Source organism: Daphnia magna, linkage group LG9, assembly GCF_020631705.1.
Source record: "Daphnia magna isolate NIES linkage group LG9, ASM2063170v1.1, whole genome shotgun sequence".
NCBI lineage: Eukaryota > Metazoa > Arthropoda > Branchiopoda > Diplostraca > Daphniidae > Daphnia > Daphnia magna.
Window position 1 is genome coordinate 2839462 of NC_059190.1, and position 18618 is coordinate 2858079.

Here is an 18618-nt window from a genome sequence, read left to right on the forward strand (position 1 = left end):
ATAATTTAATTTTACTTTTGACAGGAATAGGACGGCAGGAATCGTAAGGATCCCCACTGTAGGATTCTTTGCAACTGCAAATGGGAATGTGATTGGAAACGCTACAGTCGGTGTTCAGACCACACGTTCCTCGACAAGGATCGATACATCGGTTTCGGGCGCAGCTTCGATCGCGTGGGCAATCCGTGTTGAGTACACATTCTGGACGACAAGAACTGTAAGGATCTCCGACATAATCGGCAGGACAGACGCAATTGATGGCTCCGTTCTGTGTTTTGCATTGGGCGTTGGTGCCACAAGGATTTGGATCGCACGGCTTGGGCGGTTCGATTATGTTCGGTGCGACTAAAATAACAATCGCTTTTCAATACTTAGAATCACATACATAAAAGCGTTTGCAATGGCCGCAATATATGGCCCTGCTGTGCATGTTTTGTCAAACTGTAAATACCAATCGTCTCAAGTAAAGTGCGGTAGCGAAAACAGGGTTGTGGCGCATTCAACTTTTCCAAACAAGGTTTTCAGTCAAAAAATATTCAACACCATAAAACCCAATATTTTTGGCTTGAATGAAAAACAAGTCTTCAAAAGCAGGCATGCCAGACCAAAAATAAAAAGCCAAAAGAGGAGCTCAGAGATGGATTCATCTTCCCTGATAATCAAAGCCATAAATGCTGAATCCATAAACAGCTTTGTGAAAACGATATGAATTAAGAAGCAAGCAACACGTGCGAAAACCAGCAAAAAATTTCAAGAATCCAAAAACAGTGATCTGTTTTTTAAATTAGGGATAAAATTTTGAATCAGTCAAATGGAGGTGCGAATAAAATGCGACAGCATTCTCATTCCATTCCGAAAAAAAAAAAAATGCGCTGTTTTAATATGCGGCATGAAGATAGATAAGAAATTCCGCTGTCTGAAGCTCACGGTCGACGTGATAAAAATCAACAAAAGAAGCAAGAAGCAATTTTGAACGAAAGCCAAAGAATAATGCCAGAGTATCTTACCGTCTACTGGAGTGGGTCGGCAATTACTGAAACCATCGCCAGTGAAACCCTTGATGCAATCGCATACAGGCGAGTGATTCACGACTCTACATTCAGCGTTGGGTGCACAAGTGCCAGGGCATGGATCGACACATTTCTGATTGATGCAGGCCTCGTTAGAGGGGCAATCCGAGCTCACGACACATTCTGCTCGACAGTTTGGTGCCGAACCAATCATGCCAGGAATGCATCCACACTGGGCTTGACCAGAAACCACTTGGCATTGTGAATTGGGTCCACAGGGTGTTGGGTTGCACGGGTTGGGTGGTAGAGGTCGTAACGTTCCTTCTTCTACTACAGGTTTTTGGATGGGGGCTACAGATGTTAAATTAATTGAGTTAGTTATGTCAATAATAAAACAGTACAATTATCTGAAACGTTTAGTTGAATTATGCTTACTCGGAATGATTTGACAACCAGTTAGAGGATCACCAGTCCATCCAGAAGGACAAACGCAAATCGGGTTGTGGTTAACTACTTGACATTTTGCGTCTCGACCACATGTTCCAGGACAAGGATCTTGGCATTTGAAATTGGAACACGCCAGGGATGGAGCACATTCTGAAGCTTGAGACACATTCTGGTCGACATTCTGGTGGAATGCCCAGATAGCCCGGCTGGCAAGAGCAAACCGGAGCATTTCCGACTTCACGACATTGACTATTAGGGCCGCAAGGAGTCGGAACGCATGGTCTCTCATTGATAACTGGGGATGTTGGTGGAACTAAAAATATCAAATATGTTGAAAGAGTCAATTATTGCTTCCCCCTGAATCCGACGTCAACTGCTATTTCTTCAGTTTAAAAAAATTTAAAACAGCTTACTTATCACAGGAATTGGACGACAAGATCTATGAGGATCCCCAGTGTGAGATTCTATACAACTGCAAACCGGAATATGATTTGCAACCCTACAGACGGCATTGATACCGCAAGCTCCAGGACAAGGATCAATACAGCGGTTACGTGAACAACTTTGATCACGTGGGCAATCTGTGTTGAGAACGCATTCGGGTCGACATGAACTGTAAGGATCACCGATGTAACCGGCCGGACAAACACAACTTGATGGCTCCATTTTGAGTTTTGCATTGAGCGTTGGTACCACAGGGATTGGGATCGCATGGTGTCGGTGGTTGCACGACGTTAGGTTCAACTAGATGGGACAGAAACATCGTTTTAGGAGAATTTCCGATAAAGAAAAAATAGTGACATAGCAAAATAAATCTCGTCTGCTGAAAAAAAAAAAATCTAATGAAAAAAAAAAGTTAATTTCGAATTCGTAGAGAGTATAAAAAACGGATTTTGGGAGCAAAGGAGTTTCAACAAGATAAAAATAACTTTAAAAGCATTTCTTCATGGAACTGGTCCGTCAAGAAATATATCCCTAAGTCACTTAGCCGGGAGGATCGATTCAAAATGTCGAGGTGATAAATGAGATTTTCTTACCAGCAAGGGCAATAGGACGACAGTTTTTAAAGCTGTCGCCGGTGTAACCCGTAGCACAAGTGCACATAGGGGAATGGTTGACAACTCGACAATCCGCATTTGCAGCGCAAGTGGCAGGACAAGGATCAATGCATTTTTGATTGACGCAAGCTTTGTTCGAGGGGCAATCAGAGGAAAGGATGCATTCCGGTCGACAATTTGGTACCGAACCAATCATGCCAGGTACACATCCGCATTGAGCTTGACCAGCTACGACTTGACATTGCGAATTGGGTCCACAGGGTGAGGGTGTGCAAGGGTTGGGTGGTAGAGGTGGTAACGTTCCTACTTCCGCTACGGTATTTGGTGCCGGTGCTACAAATGTTAAAAAGTTAATTACAAACATGCAATACAGTGAGGTTTGTTAAAGAGTTTAGTGAAATCAGGCTTACTAGGTATAATGTGACAACCAGTTAGTGGATCACCCGTCCATCCGGCAGGACAGACGCAAATCGGATTGTGGTTAACTACTTGACATTTTGCATCCCGACCACATGTTCCAGGACAAGGATCTTGGCATTTCAGGTTAACGCATGCCTTAGATGGTGCGCACTCTGAGCTCGAGACACATTCCGGTCTACATTCTGGTGGTATTCCCAAATAGCCCGGCTGACAAGCGCAAACTGGTGCATTGCCAACGGGTCTGCAAGTGCTATGAGGACCACATGGAGGGGGATCGCATGGTCTTTCAACAATCGGAGCTGTTGGGGGTACTAAATATCAAATCGTAAAATAAATCAGAAACATGTTTCATCGCGTAATCCCTTGCTTTCTCTATTGATTTTCTTACTCTTCACGGGGATGGGCCTGCAAGATCCATATGGATCTCCAGTATAAGTTTCTTTGCAACTGCAGATTGGGTATGTGATTAGCCACCCTGCATTCTGCATTTTCTCCACACGTTCCAATACAAGGATCAACACAACGGTTACGAGAACAGCTCTTATCACGAGGACAGTCTGTGTTCAAAACACATTCTGGACGACAAGAGCTGAATGGATCACCGACGTAATTTTCTGGGCAGACGCAGTTGATGGCGCCGTTTTGCGTTTTACATTGAGCATTGGTACCGCAAGGATTAGGATCGCATGGTGATGGTGGTTGGACGACATTTGGTTCAACTGTTTCGTAAAGCAATAATCAAAATAAACAATCATGTAAACCTAGATAGGAGTAGTGTTGAAATACTAGGGGAAAAAGCGAAAGCTTGTTCTTTAAAACAGATTCAACTCATCAGGTTTTATCTTTTTCGAGCCTCATCTCTTTTTTTTGCAAAAATCTATCGCTAAGGATGGTCAAGTTTGATAAACAAAAAAAAAATAGCCACAGCTAAACAAATATGCTACGATCAGCGAACGCAGTGAAAAAATGCGATCTTACCAACAGTTGGAATGGGTCGGCAATTGGTAAAACCGTCTCCGGAATAACCAGATATGCAACTACAAACAGGTCTATGATTGACGACGGTACATTCACCGTTTTGTGCACAAGTTCCAACACAAGGAGTCGATACATTTCTGGTTGACACAAGCTCGATTTGATGGGCACTCTGAATTGAGTACGCATTCGGGGCGACAGTTGGGAGCCGAGCCAATCATTCCGGTCACGCAGCCACACTGAGCTTGTCCACCAACGACTTGGCATTGCGAGTTGGGTCCGCAAGGTGTCGGATTGCAAGGATTGGGTGGAATAGGTGGCAAGGTGCCAGGTTCACCAACTACATTAGGTGCAGGTGCTACAAAGATTTTTACGTTAATAACAAATAGTTAACATGCAATTCTAAATAAGGAATGGATGGGAACAGTTAGTGAAATCATGCTTACTCGGAATAATGCGACACCCAGTCATAGGGTCACCTGTCCATCCGGAAGGACAGACGCAGATTGGATTGTGATTTACAACCTTACATTGTGCGTCTCGGCCACACGTTTCTTTGCAAGGATCTTGGCACTTGAGATTAAGGCATGCTTGAGTAGGAGCGCACTCCGAGCTGGAGACGCATTCTGGTCTACAATCAGGTGGCAATCCCAAGTAATTGGGTTGACACGAGCAAACTGGGGCATTACCAACTGGCCTACAAACACTATTCGGTCCACACGGGGATGGATTGCATGGTGTCTCAGTAAGGGAGGGTGCGGTCGGAGGTACTTTTTGTTATAAAAATAAAAAAAGGATGTATAAAAATTTTGCGATATGTTGAAAGACTAGAATGTAACTGCAGCTTCTTACTTGTCACTGGAATAGGACGGCAAGATACGTAAGGATCGCCCTTATAAGATTCTTTACAACTACATGCAGGAACGTGATTGGAAACTCTGCAATCAGTGTTATGACCACACGTTCCGGGACAAGGATCAATGCAGCGATTATTCAAACAGCTTTGATGGCGCGGACAGTCTGTGTTGAGAACACATTCTGGACGACAAGAACTGTAAGGATCCCCGACATAGTTGGTTGGACAGACGCAATTAATGGCTCCATTTTGGGTTTTGCATTGAGAATTGGTACCACACGGGTTAGGATCGCAAGGATTCGTCTGCTGAGGGATGCTTGGTTCGACTAGAATAATACCCGACATAAATATTTGCATTAGCTACTTGTCAGCTATGAGGAACAGAAGACAGAGGCAAAAAAAATGTGTTTGTATAGCTAGGCAAAGCGCAAATGATGTGCGGAAAAAGCGCTATCCTCTTCTTGTAATTATAAAAACTATTATAATTTTTTTTTACTTAAATATATCCAGAAAACGTCATTTAGTACCAGAACCAAATGAAAATGGAAAAAAACTATGAAAAAAAAATTGCAAACCCATCAAAATTAGAAAATTTTGCTAACCAGACTCTTTTTGGTAGCAAACATACGCTCAACCCTATAAATAAAATGAAAACTAGGCAAGAAGCACCATGAAGAACAAAGCATATAGCCGGATCGTATAGAATAACGCTTCTTACCTACTGCCGCAATCGGTAAGCAATTACGGAAACCATCGCCCGTGTAACCTGACGTGCAGATACACAAGGGTCGAATGGTTGACGACTTTACATTCTGCGTTGGATGCGCAAGTTCCAGGGCATGGATCAACACATTTTTGATTCATGCAAGCTTGGCTCGAAGGACAATCCGAGCTGATGATGCATTCAGGTCGACAATTTGGTACGGAACCAATCATGCCGGCCACGCATCCACATTGAGCTTGTCCAACCACGACTTGACATTGTGAATTCGGTCCACATGGTGATGGCGTGCATGGGTTGGGTGGTATGGGTGCTAAAGTTACTTCTTCCACTACTGGATTTGGTACAGGTGCTAGAAATGTTAAATTAATTCAGTTAGTTACAAACACGTGCAATACAGGTTGTTAGGAAGTTCAGTGGAATCATGCTTACTAGGTATGATTCGACAACCGGTTAAGGGATCACCAGTCCATCCGGACGGACAGACGCATATAGGATTGTGGTTCACTACTTGACATTTTGCGTCTCGACCACAGGTTCCAGGACAGGGGTCTTGGCATTTAAAGTTGGTGCATGCCTGGGACGGGGCGCATTCTGAACTCGAAACACATTCCGGTCGGCATTCTGGTGGAACGCCCAAATTGCCCGGCTGACAAGAGCAGACCGGCACATTTCCCATTTCACGACATTGGCTATTTGGACCGCAAGGCGTTGGTACGCATGGTCTAACTACGCTCGGTGATGTCGGTGGTGCTAAATTTGAAATACGATTGCGAATTACTTCATCGATCCACAGGTGACTCTTCACTGAAGTTTGAAAGATATTGGAATTTGACTGGCTTACTTATCACAGGGATAGGACGGCAAGATCCATATGGATCTCCAGTGTGAGCCTCTTTGCAACTGCAGACAGGGATATGATTCGTGACCCTACAGACTGCATTTATTCCGCATGTTCCTGGGCAAGGGTCTACACATCGGTTGTTTACGCAGTTCTTATCACGGGGACAGTCTGTGTTGAGAACACATTCCGGCCGACAAGAACTGTACGGATCCCCGAGATAGTTGGCTGGGCAGATGCAATTGATGGCTCCGTTTTGTGTTTTACACTGAGCGTTGGTGCCACAAGGATTGGGATCGCAAGGGTTCGGTGGTTGAACCACATTAGGCTCGACTGCATTCAAAATAAAACGAAACATTTTCTATAATTTCCCCATGGTTAATGTTTTCTCATCTCTCCTAGGAGGTACGTGTTTACTTATTCGATCTGATCGAATAAACTTAATCATTGACTGTTAAATTGTCTGAAGTTTATATCGAGATAAATGAAACCGCTAAATCGTAATGAGGGCCTGTAATCAAAGTTCCGAAAATCTTACCACTTGCTGGCACTGGCCGACAACTGCGATATGCATCGCCCGTATATCCTGTTACACAGCTGCAGACAGGTGAATGGCTGACCACTCTACATTCGGCGTTTGAAGCGCAGGATCCTGGGCATGGATCGACACATTTCTGGTTGATACAAGCCCTGTTGGAAGTGCAGTCCGAGTGAAGTACACACTCTGGTCGACAGTTGGGGGCGGAACCAATCATGCCGGGCACACAGCCACACTGGGCTTGTCCCGCAACAACTTGGCATTGTGAATTAGGTCCGCACGGTGTTGGTGTGCACGGATTTGATGGTACCGGTGGTAACGTGCTTTCTTCCACTACAGGATTAGTTGTTGGTGCTACAAGGTTAACAAGTTTTCAGGTTGGTTAGCCAAAATCAATACATTCTACACAAAACTACATTGTTAAGTGTGGTAAACATGCTTACTAGGTATAATACGGCATCCAGTTAGCGGGTCACCAGTCCATCCGGACGGGCAGACACAAATCGGGCTGTGATTGACAACCTTGCACTGCGCATCACGTCCACATGCACCTGGGCATGGATCCTGACATTTCATGTTGAGACATGCTTTCGATGGTGGGCATTCAGAGCTCGAGATACACTCAGGTCGACAATCTGGTGGAACACCATCAAAGCCTGACTGGCAAGAGCAAACGGGCTGAGACCCTACTGGCCTACAGACGCTGTTCGGCCCGCATGGTGAAGGATCGCAAGGTTTGACGACTGACGGCTCAGTCGGTGGCACAACTGTGCGCATTCAAGTACAGAAAAAAAAAACGGTTTTCTCAATATGGCGATGAATGTTTTGGTTGAAGCTCAGCGCTTTTCGTTTTGCTACCTCCACCATAAGTAATTGAAATTGCAACTTACCGACGGGTATTGGCCGGCAGGAAGCGTAGGGATCCCCGGTGAATTTCGGTTGACAGGTGCACACAGGCTGGTGATTAGCGACGCGGCAGTCGGCGTTAAAACCACATGAACCAGGGCAAGGATCGACGCACTTTTGGCCGACGCAAGCTCGGTTGCTCGGGCAATCACTATTGACCACACACTCTGGACGACAATTGGGAGCTGTGCCTATCATATTAGCTAAACAGCCACAGGTAACTTTTTCATCACGGACTTGGCAGACACTGTTCGGTCCGCAAGGTGATGGCGTGCAAGGGTCCGTGATTTGCGGTTGAATGGGTGGTCTTACAACTACTGAAAAATTGAAAAACATTTCAGCTATGAACAAAGATGTGACGTTTTATGGTGAAATACGCTACCTGGCGTTGGGCGGCATTCGATGAAGGGATCTCCAGTTTGTCCTAGAGGACAGCTGCATATGGGATTGTGATTCACAACTCGGCATTCAGCGCCCTGGCCACAGATTCCAGCGCAAGGATCGCGACATTTCTGGTTGATGCATGCCAGGGTTGATTGGCAGTCTGAGTTTACGAGACATTCCGGCCTGCAACTAGGGTGGCACGCCATGGTAATCAGCTTGGCAAGAGCAAACTGGGCGGCAATCCATTTCACGGCAAACGCTGTACGGCCCGCATGGAGACGGACTGCATGGTTTACATTTTTCCTCTACGGTGGCCTCGGTTGGTCTCGGAACTAGAAAGATATTTTTTTATATAGTTTTAACATTCAAGTACTGATCAAACGAAAGAAATGCGTTACCTTCAACGGGAATAACCTTGCAGGACTCGAGTGGATTGCCCGTATGACCTTGAGGACAGTAGCAGGTGGCGAAATGGTTGACGACTCGGCATTCAGCGTTATTGCCACACAATCCGGGGCACGGATCGCGACATTTCTGGTTTACGCAGACCTGAGTGGAAGCGCAGTCCGAGTTAAGGACACACTCCGGCTTACAACCCTGGCGGGCGTCGCCGAAATATTCAGGCAAGCATTGACAAATTGCCGATCCCGATTGTTCGCGACAAACAGCGTTGGCACCACAGGGTGATGGATTGCAGGGGGTAGGTGTCGGTTTCTTCGGAGGCTCTGATACAACAGCTACACACGCAAAAATTAAGGAAATAAATCTTTAAATACGTTAAACATAAACTTAATTTAAAGACATTATTACGTCGAATTGGAACGCAGTTTCGAAACGGGTCGCCTGTGAATGATTCTTTGCAAGAGCAAACTGGGTTGTGACCGACGACACGACAATGAGTATTAGCACCACACACTCCCGGGCAAGGATCTTTACACTTTTGATTATTGCAGGCCAAATTCGACGGGCAGTCGCTGTTGCGAATACATTCGGGTCGGCAGTTGGGCGCCGTACCAATCATTTCGTCTTGGCAGCCACACTGGGCTTGATTGTTGACCACTTGACACTTGGAATTAGGACCTGTAGAGCAAAACATCCTTATTAAACTTTGTCCTCCATTCTTTAAAAATTTTTTTAAAGAATTCTTAATTACCGCAGGGCGAAGGTATGCATGGGTTGGATGGTTCCTCTATTACAGGCTGTTGTGGTCGAACAGGGAAAGGTTGGCAACGTACAAATGGATCGCCTGTAAGGTCCCTAGGACAACTACAAATGGGGTTGTGTTGGACTACTCGACATACGGCGTTCTCTCCGCAAACCCCAAGACAAGGATCCCTGCACTTCTGGTTGATACAGGCCAATGACTGGGAGCACTCGGCATTGGACTATAAACAAATGAAATGTCATTAATGTTCTTTAAAAACAACGATGAGACGTGGTATAATATAAAAAAAAACTTACCGAGCACTCTGGTCGACAGCTTGGAGGGACACCCACGAATCCAGATTGACAGGAACAGACGGGCTTGTTGCTAACTTCTCTGCAGGCGCTATTTGGTCCACAGGGCGATGGCACGCAGGGTCTGTCTGTTACAACGGGCTCGATAGGTCGGCTCTCGACAGGAATAGGTCGGCAAGCTGAAGAGGCATCGCCAGTGTAGCCCGACAGACAACTACACACTGGGTAGTGATTGATAACACGGCATTCGGCGTTCAATCCACAGACGCCAGGGCAAGGATTGACACAACGGTTGTTGGCGCAGCTCTTGTCGCGAGGACAATCGGAGTTTTGAACACATTCCGGTCGGCAGCCAGTGTAGGGATCTCCGACATAGTTGGCAGGACAGTAACAGGCTGCACTGTTTCCTTGCGATCGACAATCAGCTCCAACACCACACGGTGATGGAGAGCAAGGATCTTTCGGTTTGGTGGTGACCTGCTCCTGGTTGGACAACTACCGGCTCAGTGCAACGAACGAACGGGTCGCCCGTCATGCTGCCGGGGCATGAACAGATGGGGTTGTGATCTTTAACAACGCAGTTGGCTCCTATTCCACATGTGCCTGGGCAGGGATCGACGCATTTTTGATTGACACATGCCTTGTTTTTAGGACAGTCGCTGCTGGCGATACATTCGGGTCGACATGGGTTTCCGTAATAACCGGGCAAGCAAGAGCACGTGGCTTGGTTATTGACCGGTCGACAATCTGCGTAATTGCCACACGGATTTGGATTGCAAGGATTGGGAACGACAGGTTCAACCACGCTAGGTGCAACGGCTATTAAAAAATGAAACAAATTTGTTAATACAAGTTTTTAGTTCAGCAATGTATAATGTCTTACGTCTTGGAGCGCAAGATCTGGTAGGATCGCCCTGATATCCTTGCAAACAGGAACATATCGGGTTGTGGTTGTTGACTTTGCAAACTGCATTTTGACCACAAACTCCCGGACAAGGATCTCTACATTTTTGGTTCATGCAGGCCAAGTTGGGTGGACAATCTGAGTTGAGGACGCATTCGGGTTTGCAGTTGGGACAGTCTGGTTTTGGTGGTAATTGTGGGTAAGAGACCGGTGGGGACAATGTCGGAGTGATGACGGGTGAAACTACAATCGGATTGCAATTCTGGTAAGGATTGCCCGTGTATCCAGGAACGCACGTGCAGACGGGATTGTGTCCCGTTACGCGACAGGCTGCGTTGATTCCACAAGCTCCAGGGCATGGGTCGCGACACTTTTGATTAATACAAGCCTGTGTCGATGGGCACTCGCTGTTCGTGGTACATTCAGGTCCACAGCCGCGATTGCTTTGCGGATCACCGTAGAAACCAGGGCGACAAGTACAGATGGGATTCTTCGTCAAACCCACACTGCAATCAGCATTCGGTCCACACGGGTTAGGATTGCACGGCTCGGATATCACGGGAGCTGTAAAGAAACGATCAGGTTAATCATTTTAGATAAGTAATTAAATTAGCCAAGCAAATACGTACATGTACAGCCGGTCAGAGGGTTGCCAATTGTGCCAGCTGGGCATTTGCAGATTGGATTATGGTCACGAATTTCGCAAACAGCTCCAACACCACAACGACAAGGATTGACACATTGTCCGTTGATGCAAGCTTCTTTTGCCGGACAATCGCCGTTGCTTCTGCAACCAGTCACTGCTCGTAAAAATGTTAAAGATTAAAAAAACGGTTGCTCAAATAGTTTTGAGTGAGCAACAAGTTAAAATGGAACTCACGTTTGTAGCACTGCTCGCGTGGATTTCCGGTAAAGCCTTCAAGACAACTGCAGACGGCGTTGTGACTAACGGCCTGGCATGAGGCAAGACGTCCGCAGACTCGAGTCTGACATACTGGAATACACTGGGCGGTAGGGCGGTCACAATAACGATCGTAAGGGCAATCGTTATTGGATTGACATTCTCCGACAACCACTATTAGATGAAATTCAGAGAGCGAAAGAACAAGAAATAGAAACAAATAATTAGTATTTTAAAGAACTCTTTTATGATTTTTGAAGGCAGTCAGAAGCCCATCACCACATAAGTGCATGTCAACGTCTATGAAATAAGTAAAAATGTAAGTAGGTGGAATTAAATAGGGGCATGTCGCTATGAGTTACGCTATTCAACGAAATCCATTTCATTTTCGAAACAGATGAGCTATTTCATCCAGACCAAGGTCTCGTCAGTTAAAACTGTCGGTATGGCAATAAAAAAAGATGAATAATTTGCTGGCTTATTATTTTGTTTTTTTTCGTGAATCGTCGGGTATGAATGATTAAGTGAAGGTAATGTTCCAAAGCGTTGATTCGATGGCGATTTGTTTTTAAGTCTGGAGAAATTTTTCGGTCGTTCTAGATGATGACTGGACAAGTACCGGCTATGCATTGGATGGTAGGAACTCCAGTGAATCCAGGTCGGCAAGCACAGATAGGGTTGTGGTAGACCACTTGGCACTGGGCGTTTGGCACACAAGGTTGGTAGGCGCAGGGGTCGACGCAACGCTCATTGGGGATGTCACAGGCCTCGGTGTCCAGGCAGTCATTGTTGCTGACGCAGCCTGTTTTGGGTGGAATGATCACCTGTGGCGGAGTCGGGCGAATGGAAGGAGGTCGTTCCGACGCAAACGGTCTTAGCGGATCAGGTAAGACAAAAGTTGGTGGCGTGCTTTGTGTTCCAATGGGTGGCTGCTGGATTTGTGGACGACTCGGCGTTCCAGGAGAAGACGGTTCAGCCACTACGGGTACTGGGGTACCTGGGGCGGTGGGAGATTGACCAGGTGCGGTCGGCTGGGGACGACTCGTTACCTCGGGTACAGGTAGAGGCGGTTTAGGGTAAGGGTAAGGGTCAGGTCTCTCGGCTGGTGGTAAAGCGGGATACGCTGGGGGTCGTTCCGCTGTTACAGGGACGGTTGGTGGGGAGCCTGGAGGTCGGGTTCCACCTACAGCCGATGGTGGCGTAGGCAAAACAGCTGTTGGGGGCCTACTAGGTACCGGTGGATAAGACGTCGAGCTCGGTTGATAAGAAGGTGGTTGAGGTGCTGGTACTTCGGCCTCTACTGGAGAAGTCGGAGGCGGTGCAGGGTACCCGGGTGGTTTGGAAGTTGGACCAACAGGGTACGATGCAGGTGTTTCAGCCACGGGTGGCAAACCAGGAGAAGATGTAACTGGTGCTGGGTAAGGATACTGTGGGGCACTAGTCGAACTAGGTTTCTCACCAATTACGGAAACGCTGGGCGGATTGGAAATCGAAGGTAATTGAGGAGTCGGACTAGGTGGATTTGATGGATTAATTTCAGCTACAGGAGCCAAACTAGGAGGAGTTGGATAGTCTGGGCGTGGAGGCCTTGTAGAAGGCACACCGGGTCCAGGTGGACTGGGCTCAGCTACTACTGGCTCAGACGGTAAAGGAGGTCTACTTGTTCCTGGTATAGCTGGGGAAGAAGGTGAAGGAACTTCAGCTACAGGAGCCAAACTGGGAGGGGTTGGATAAGTCGGACGTGGGGGCCTGGTAGAGGGTTGCCCTGGACCTGGTGGACTGGGTTCGGCTACTACTGGCTCAGAAGGTAAAGGAGGTCTGCTCGTTCCTGGTATGAGCAGGGGAAGAAGCTGAAGGAACCTCAGCTACAGGAGCCAAACTAGGAGGTGTTGGATAAGTCGGACGTGGAGGCCTTGTAGAAGGCACACCGGGTCCAGGTGGACTGGGCTCAGCTACAACTGGCCCAGACGGTAAAGGAGGTCTACTCGTTCCTGGTATAGCTGGGGAAGAAGCTGAAGGAACCTCGGCTACAGGAGCCAAGCTTGGGGGGGGTTTGGGGGGGGGGGGGGGGGGGGCCTGGAGAGGGTTGCCCTGGACCAGGTGGACTGGGCCCAGCTACAACTGGCTCAGAAGGTAAAGGAGGTCTACTCGTTCCTGGTATAGCAGGGGCAGAAGGTGAAGGAGCTTCAGCTACAGGAGCCAAACTGGGAGGTGTTGGATAGTCTGGACGTGGAGGCCTTGTAGAAGGCACACCGGGTCCAGGTGGACTGGGCTCAGCTACAACCGGCTCAGACGGTAAAGGAGGTCTACTCGTTCCTGGTAAAGCAGGAGAAGAAGGCGAAGGAATTTCAGCTACAGGGGCCAAACTGGGAGGTGTTGGATAAGTCGGGCGTGGGGGCCTGGTAGATGGTTGGACTGGACCTGGTGGACTGGGTTCGGCTACAACTGGCTCAGAAGGTAAAGGAGGTCTGCTCGTTCCTGGTATAGCAGGGGAAGAAGCTGAAGGAACCTCAGCTACAGGAGCCAAGCTTGGGGGTGTTGGATAAGTTGGGCGTGGAGGCCTTGTAGAAGGCACACCGGGTCCAGGTGGACTGGGTTCAGATACAACCGGCTCAAGACGGTAATGGAGGTCTACTGGTTCCTGGTATAGCAGGGGCAGAAGGTGAAGGAACTTCAGCTACAGGAGCCAAACTAGGAGGTGTTGGATAAGTTGGGCGTGGAGGCCTTGTAGAAGGCACACCGGGTCCAGGTGGACTGGGTTCGGCTACTACTGGCTCAGACGGTAAAGGAGGTCTACTTGTTCCTGGTATAGCAGGGGAAGAAGGTGAAGGAACCTCAGCTACAGGAGCCAAGCTTGGGGGTGTTGGATAGGTCGGTCGTGGGGGCCTGGTAGAGGGTTGCCCTGGACCTGGTGGACTGGGTTCGGCTACAACTGGCTCAGAAGGTAAAGGAGGTCTGCTTGTTCCTGGTATAGCTGGGGAAGAAGGTGAAGGAACTTCAGCTACAGGAGCCAAACTAGGAGGTGTTGGATAAGTTGGGCGTGGAGGCCTTGTAGAAGGCACACCGGGTCCAGGTGGACTGTGGTTCAGCTACAACCGGCTCAAACGGTAATGGAGGTCTACTGGTACCTGGTATGGCGGGAGGTGAAGGGTAAGGAATTTCAGCTACAGGTGGTTGGACAGGAGGAACAGAAGGCGCTGGTGGTGGATATGGAACATCAGGTTTAGGTGTAGGAGGACGAGTCTCTGCGATAACTGGGACCGTGGGGGGATTAGAAATACCTGGTTGCTCTGGAAAAGGGGCAGGGTATGAAGGTTTTGGAGTTTCAACCGATGGAGGTATACTAGGAGGAGCTGAAGGTTTAGGTGGAGAAGAGCTAGGCGGTCGAGGGGTTGAAGGCCGTTGAGTTTCGGCTATCACTGGAACAGTGGGCGGATAGGCAATAGAAGGTGGTTGGTGCGTAGGGCGAGGAGGACTAGCCGTTGTTTCAGCAATGGGTGGTAGATGAGGTGGAGTTGGGTAGGAAGGAGGTGGAGGCCTCGTCGTTGGGGTAATCGGAGAGTAGGGCGGGCTAGGTTCAGCAACGACCGGGTCCGTTGGTGGACGAGGTCTACTCGTACTCGGTGTTGCTGGAGGTGAGGGGGAAGGACTTTCACCAACAGGTGGTTGATATGGAGGAATAGAAGGTGCTGGAGGTGGATATGGAACATCAGGTTTAGGAGTAGGAGGACGAGTCTCTGCGATAACTGGGACCGTGGGTGGATTGGAAATACCCGGTGGCTCCTGGACAGGGGCAGGGTAAGTTGGTTTAGAAGTTTCAGCTAAAGGAGGAATACTAGGAGGAGCAGACGGTTTGGTCGGAGGGGAACCAGGTGGTCGGGGAGTTGCAGGAGTTTGAGTTTCGGCTACTACCGGTACCGTGGGTGGAGAGGGAGCAGAAGGTGGCTGTTGCGTAGGCCGTGGTGGTCTAGATGTTGTATCAGCTATGGGTGGAAGGTGAGGTGGAGTTGGGTAGGAAGGACGTGGAGGTCTTGTGCTTGGTGTACCCGGCTCGTAAGGCGAGCTGGGTTCAACAACCACAGGTTCAAAAGGCAATGGAGGCCTATTCGTTTCAGGTATGGCAGGAAGTGAAGGTGAAGGAGTTTCAGCTACAGGTGGTAGGTGAGGAGGGCTGTGGGGAGGTGGTGAAGGATATTGAATTCCAGGTTTTTGGGTAGTCGTCTCAGCGACAACGGGTACAGTAGGTGGATTGGAAATTCCAGGTGTTTCTTGGATAGGAGATGGGTAAGAAGGTTTGGGTGTATCAGCTATAGGTGGTAAGCTAGGAGGGTTAGATGGTTTAGGCGGAGAAGGTCCAAGTGGTCGAAGAGTTGAAGGAGGCTGAGTTTCAGCTACCACCGGTACGCCAGTTGGGTATGAAACAGAAGGCGGTTGTTGCGTAGGGCGAGGGGGTCGAACTGTGGTTTCAGCTACAGGTGGCAAGTTAGGAGGTGTTGGGTAAGAAGGACGAGGTGGTCTTGGTGGCTTGGGTAACCTGCTCGTATGGTGGACTTGGTTCAGCCACAACTGCGTCCGTTGGTAGAGGAGGTCTACTCGTTCCAGACGTAGCAGGGGGAGAAGGTGCCGGTGACTCGGCCGTAGGCGGCTGGTAAGGAGGAGCCGAAGGAGCTGCTGGTGGGTAAGGAATGTCAGGTTTAGCGGTAGGGCGAGTAGTTTCAGCAATAACTGGAACGGTGGGTGGATTAGAAATATTAGGCGTTTCTTGGACAGGTGCAGGGTTACACAGGTTTGGAAGTTTCAGCCAAAGGTGGTATGCTAGGAGGGTTAGACGGTTTAGGTGGAGAAACACCAGGCGGTTGAGGAGTTGGGTAAGATGATGGCTCTCCAACTACGGGAACAGTCGGAGGACGCGGAAGGTTAGTCGTTTCATGGGTAGGTGACGGGTAATCAGGACGAGGTGTTTCCGCTATCGGAGGCAATTGTGCTGGATTTTGTGGAGCAGGTGGACGCGGGGTATACTGCGGAGTGACAGCCGAAGGAGCAGGAGTCTCGGCCACAACCGGGAGTGTAGGCAAGCTAGGAATACCAGGTGTTTCTTGCACAGGAGCGGGGTAGGTTGGTTTAGGAACCTCAGCTGATGGTGGTATACTAGGCGGGTTAGAAGGTTTAGGTGAAGAGCCAACAGGTCGAGATGTCGATGAAACCGGGGTTTCAACAACTACTGGAACTGTAGGCGGGCTAGCGCCAGAAGGTGGTTGATGGGTAGGATACGGTGGACGACCGGTGGTTTCCGCAATGGGTGGGAAATTTGGAGGCGTTGGATAAGTAGGAACAGAAGGTCTTTCGGAAGGTGCCGGTGGTTCGTAAGGTGGGCTGGGTTCAGCAACGCTCGGCTCGGTAGACAACGGAGGTCTACTGGTTCCGCTCGTGGCAGGAGGTAAAGGTGACGGGGTTCCTGCTACGGGTGGTTGAACAGGAGGAACAGAAGGAGCGGGTGGCGGGTATGGGATATCAGGTTTAGGCGTGGACATAGGAGTTTCGGCAACAACTGGTACAGTGGGTGGGTTAGAGACGCTGGATGGCTCTTGGACGGGTGCAGGGTAAGAAGGTGGGGTGATTTCAGCTAGGGGCGGTATACCTTGTGGGTTAGAGGGTTTAGGTGGCGAGACAATTGGTGGACGAGCAGTTGGAGGAACTGGAGTTTCACCAATTACTGGTACACCGGGTGGGCTAGTAATGGCAGGATATTGCTGAACAGGTGTAGGGTAAGTAGGTTTGGAGTCGTCAACACCAGGTGGTATGATGGGAGGTGAAGAGGGTACAGGTTCCAGCGGAATGGGTCGAGAGGTGGAAGATGATCCTGGCTCCGCAACAACAGGTAAGACAGGAGGACGAGGGGCATCTGTGGTTACTTGGATGGGAGATGGATACTCTGGGCTAGTAGTTCCAGCCAACGGTGGCGACACGGGTGGTGAAGGCGGTGCAGGTGGATAAGGAAGAGATGGCGTAGTACCTGGAGGAGCAGGGGTTCCCGCAACTACGGGCACAGTAGGTGGTTTGGAAGTTGAAGGAATGAGCGGGGTAGGAGCGGCTGGAGGACTTCCTGGTTCCGCAGAAGGCGGAATGCTGGGCGGTGTAGGGTAACCTGGACGAGGAGGTCTCGTGGCCGGTGGACGGGTTGGTTCAGGCGTACCTGGTTCTGCCCCGACTGGCTCAGTACCCAACGGTGGTCTACTAGAACTTAAAGCAACGCTCGGGGTAGTAGGTGGCACCTCCACCAGAGGCGGTGTTACGGAAGGTGTTGACCCATAGCTAGGTTTTGTGGTCACAGTTGGTGGAACAGTAGGGGTGGTTGTTTCCTCTACGACCGCGTCTGTAGGAGGGCGAGGTCGGGGTGGCCTAGTGAGTGGGGAGGCCGTAGTGGTAGGTGGTAGTTCAACCCCCAGCGATGGAACTGTCGGAATTGGGAACGGGATGGTCGGTGGGGTTGGTTTGGGGTAACCCGGCACTGTGCTTGATGGAGTTGATACTTCCACAACGACAGGTTCGATGGTCGGGGTTGGGAATGGAACGACCGGTGTAATGGGTTGTGGATAACCTGGCATGGGAGTCGATACTCCTGGAACAGGAGGAGCTGTTGGTGGATAGGTGAAACTCGGGCCAGTTGGTACAAGGGAAGGATACCCAGGCTTAGAACTTGTCTCTCCTGGAACGCGGCTCGGTTCCGTCACAACGGCAACGGGGTTGAGTGGTCCTGCATATATTCCCGTGGTCGCCATTAAAGTAGTTGCATTGAAGAAAACTCAATTTTTTTGCCCGACACATCATCGTCACAACAATTAAAAGATATTTGCGGTCCAAAAAAGTGTAAAAGGCAATCGAGCGAGCGTTTATAAGCCCAAATTAAAAAAAAAAATATTCAAGATGATGACGAAGCTCGAAATTTCTTGATCGTGAGGCGCAAAATTCGTTTTGGCAAAGCCGGCGGAAGAAAAAATAAATAAATAAAAGGGGAGCATTTGCTATTGGCGCTCGGATAACAAGGTGAGAAAAGGCGGGTCAATTGGTCAAATCAAACTTGTAGTTTGGTGCCACTTGATAAATGAAATCACCGTACGTTCATTTATCAGTAAAATGAGAAATTTTCTTAGTGAAAACTACTAAATGACTAGTGCAGAGCATTAGCAATAAAGTCTGTA

The 18618-nt window shown here is 48.8% G+C and overlaps 1 protein-coding gene across 1 annotated transcript in view; it reads right to left on the bottom strand.

Annotated features, from left to right (window-relative positions):
• Positions 1 to 18618, bottom strand: part of LOC116931033 — a 66038-nt gene that overhangs the window by 18363 nt on the left and 29057 nt on the right. The window contains 29 exon segments of the mRNA XM_045179209.1: positions 16 to 345; positions 1008 to 1361; positions 1446 to 1611; positions 1613 to 1770; positions 1871 to 2115; positions 2117 to 2201; positions 2495 to 2848; positions 2926 to 3246; positions 3324 to 3393; positions 3395 to 3654; positions 3914 to 4037; positions 4039 to 4268; positions 4357 to 4680; positions 4763 to 5092; positions 5485 to 5554; positions 5556 to 5839; positions 5920 to 6240; positions 6332 to 6661; positions 6867 to 7220; positions 7310 to 7633; positions 7757 to 7957; positions 8759 to 8893; positions 8967 to 9236; positions 9310 to 9541; positions 9618 to 10088; positions 10090 to 10433; positions 10498 to 11082; positions 11148 to 11318; positions 11399 to 11593. Of these exon segments, the coding sequence (XP_045035144.1) occupies positions 16 to 345; positions 1008 to 1361; positions 1446 to 1611; positions 1613 to 1770; positions 1871 to 2115; positions 2117 to 2201; positions 2495 to 2848; positions 2926 to 3246; positions 3324 to 3393; positions 3395 to 3654; positions 3914 to 4037; positions 4039 to 4268; positions 4357 to 4680; positions 4763 to 5092; positions 5485 to 5554; positions 5556 to 5839; positions 5920 to 6240; positions 6332 to 6661; positions 6867 to 7220; positions 7310 to 7633; positions 7757 to 7957; positions 8759 to 8893; positions 8967 to 9236; positions 9310 to 9541; positions 9618 to 10088; positions 10090 to 10433; positions 10498 to 11082; positions 11148 to 11318; positions 11399 to 11593 (7638 nt within the window).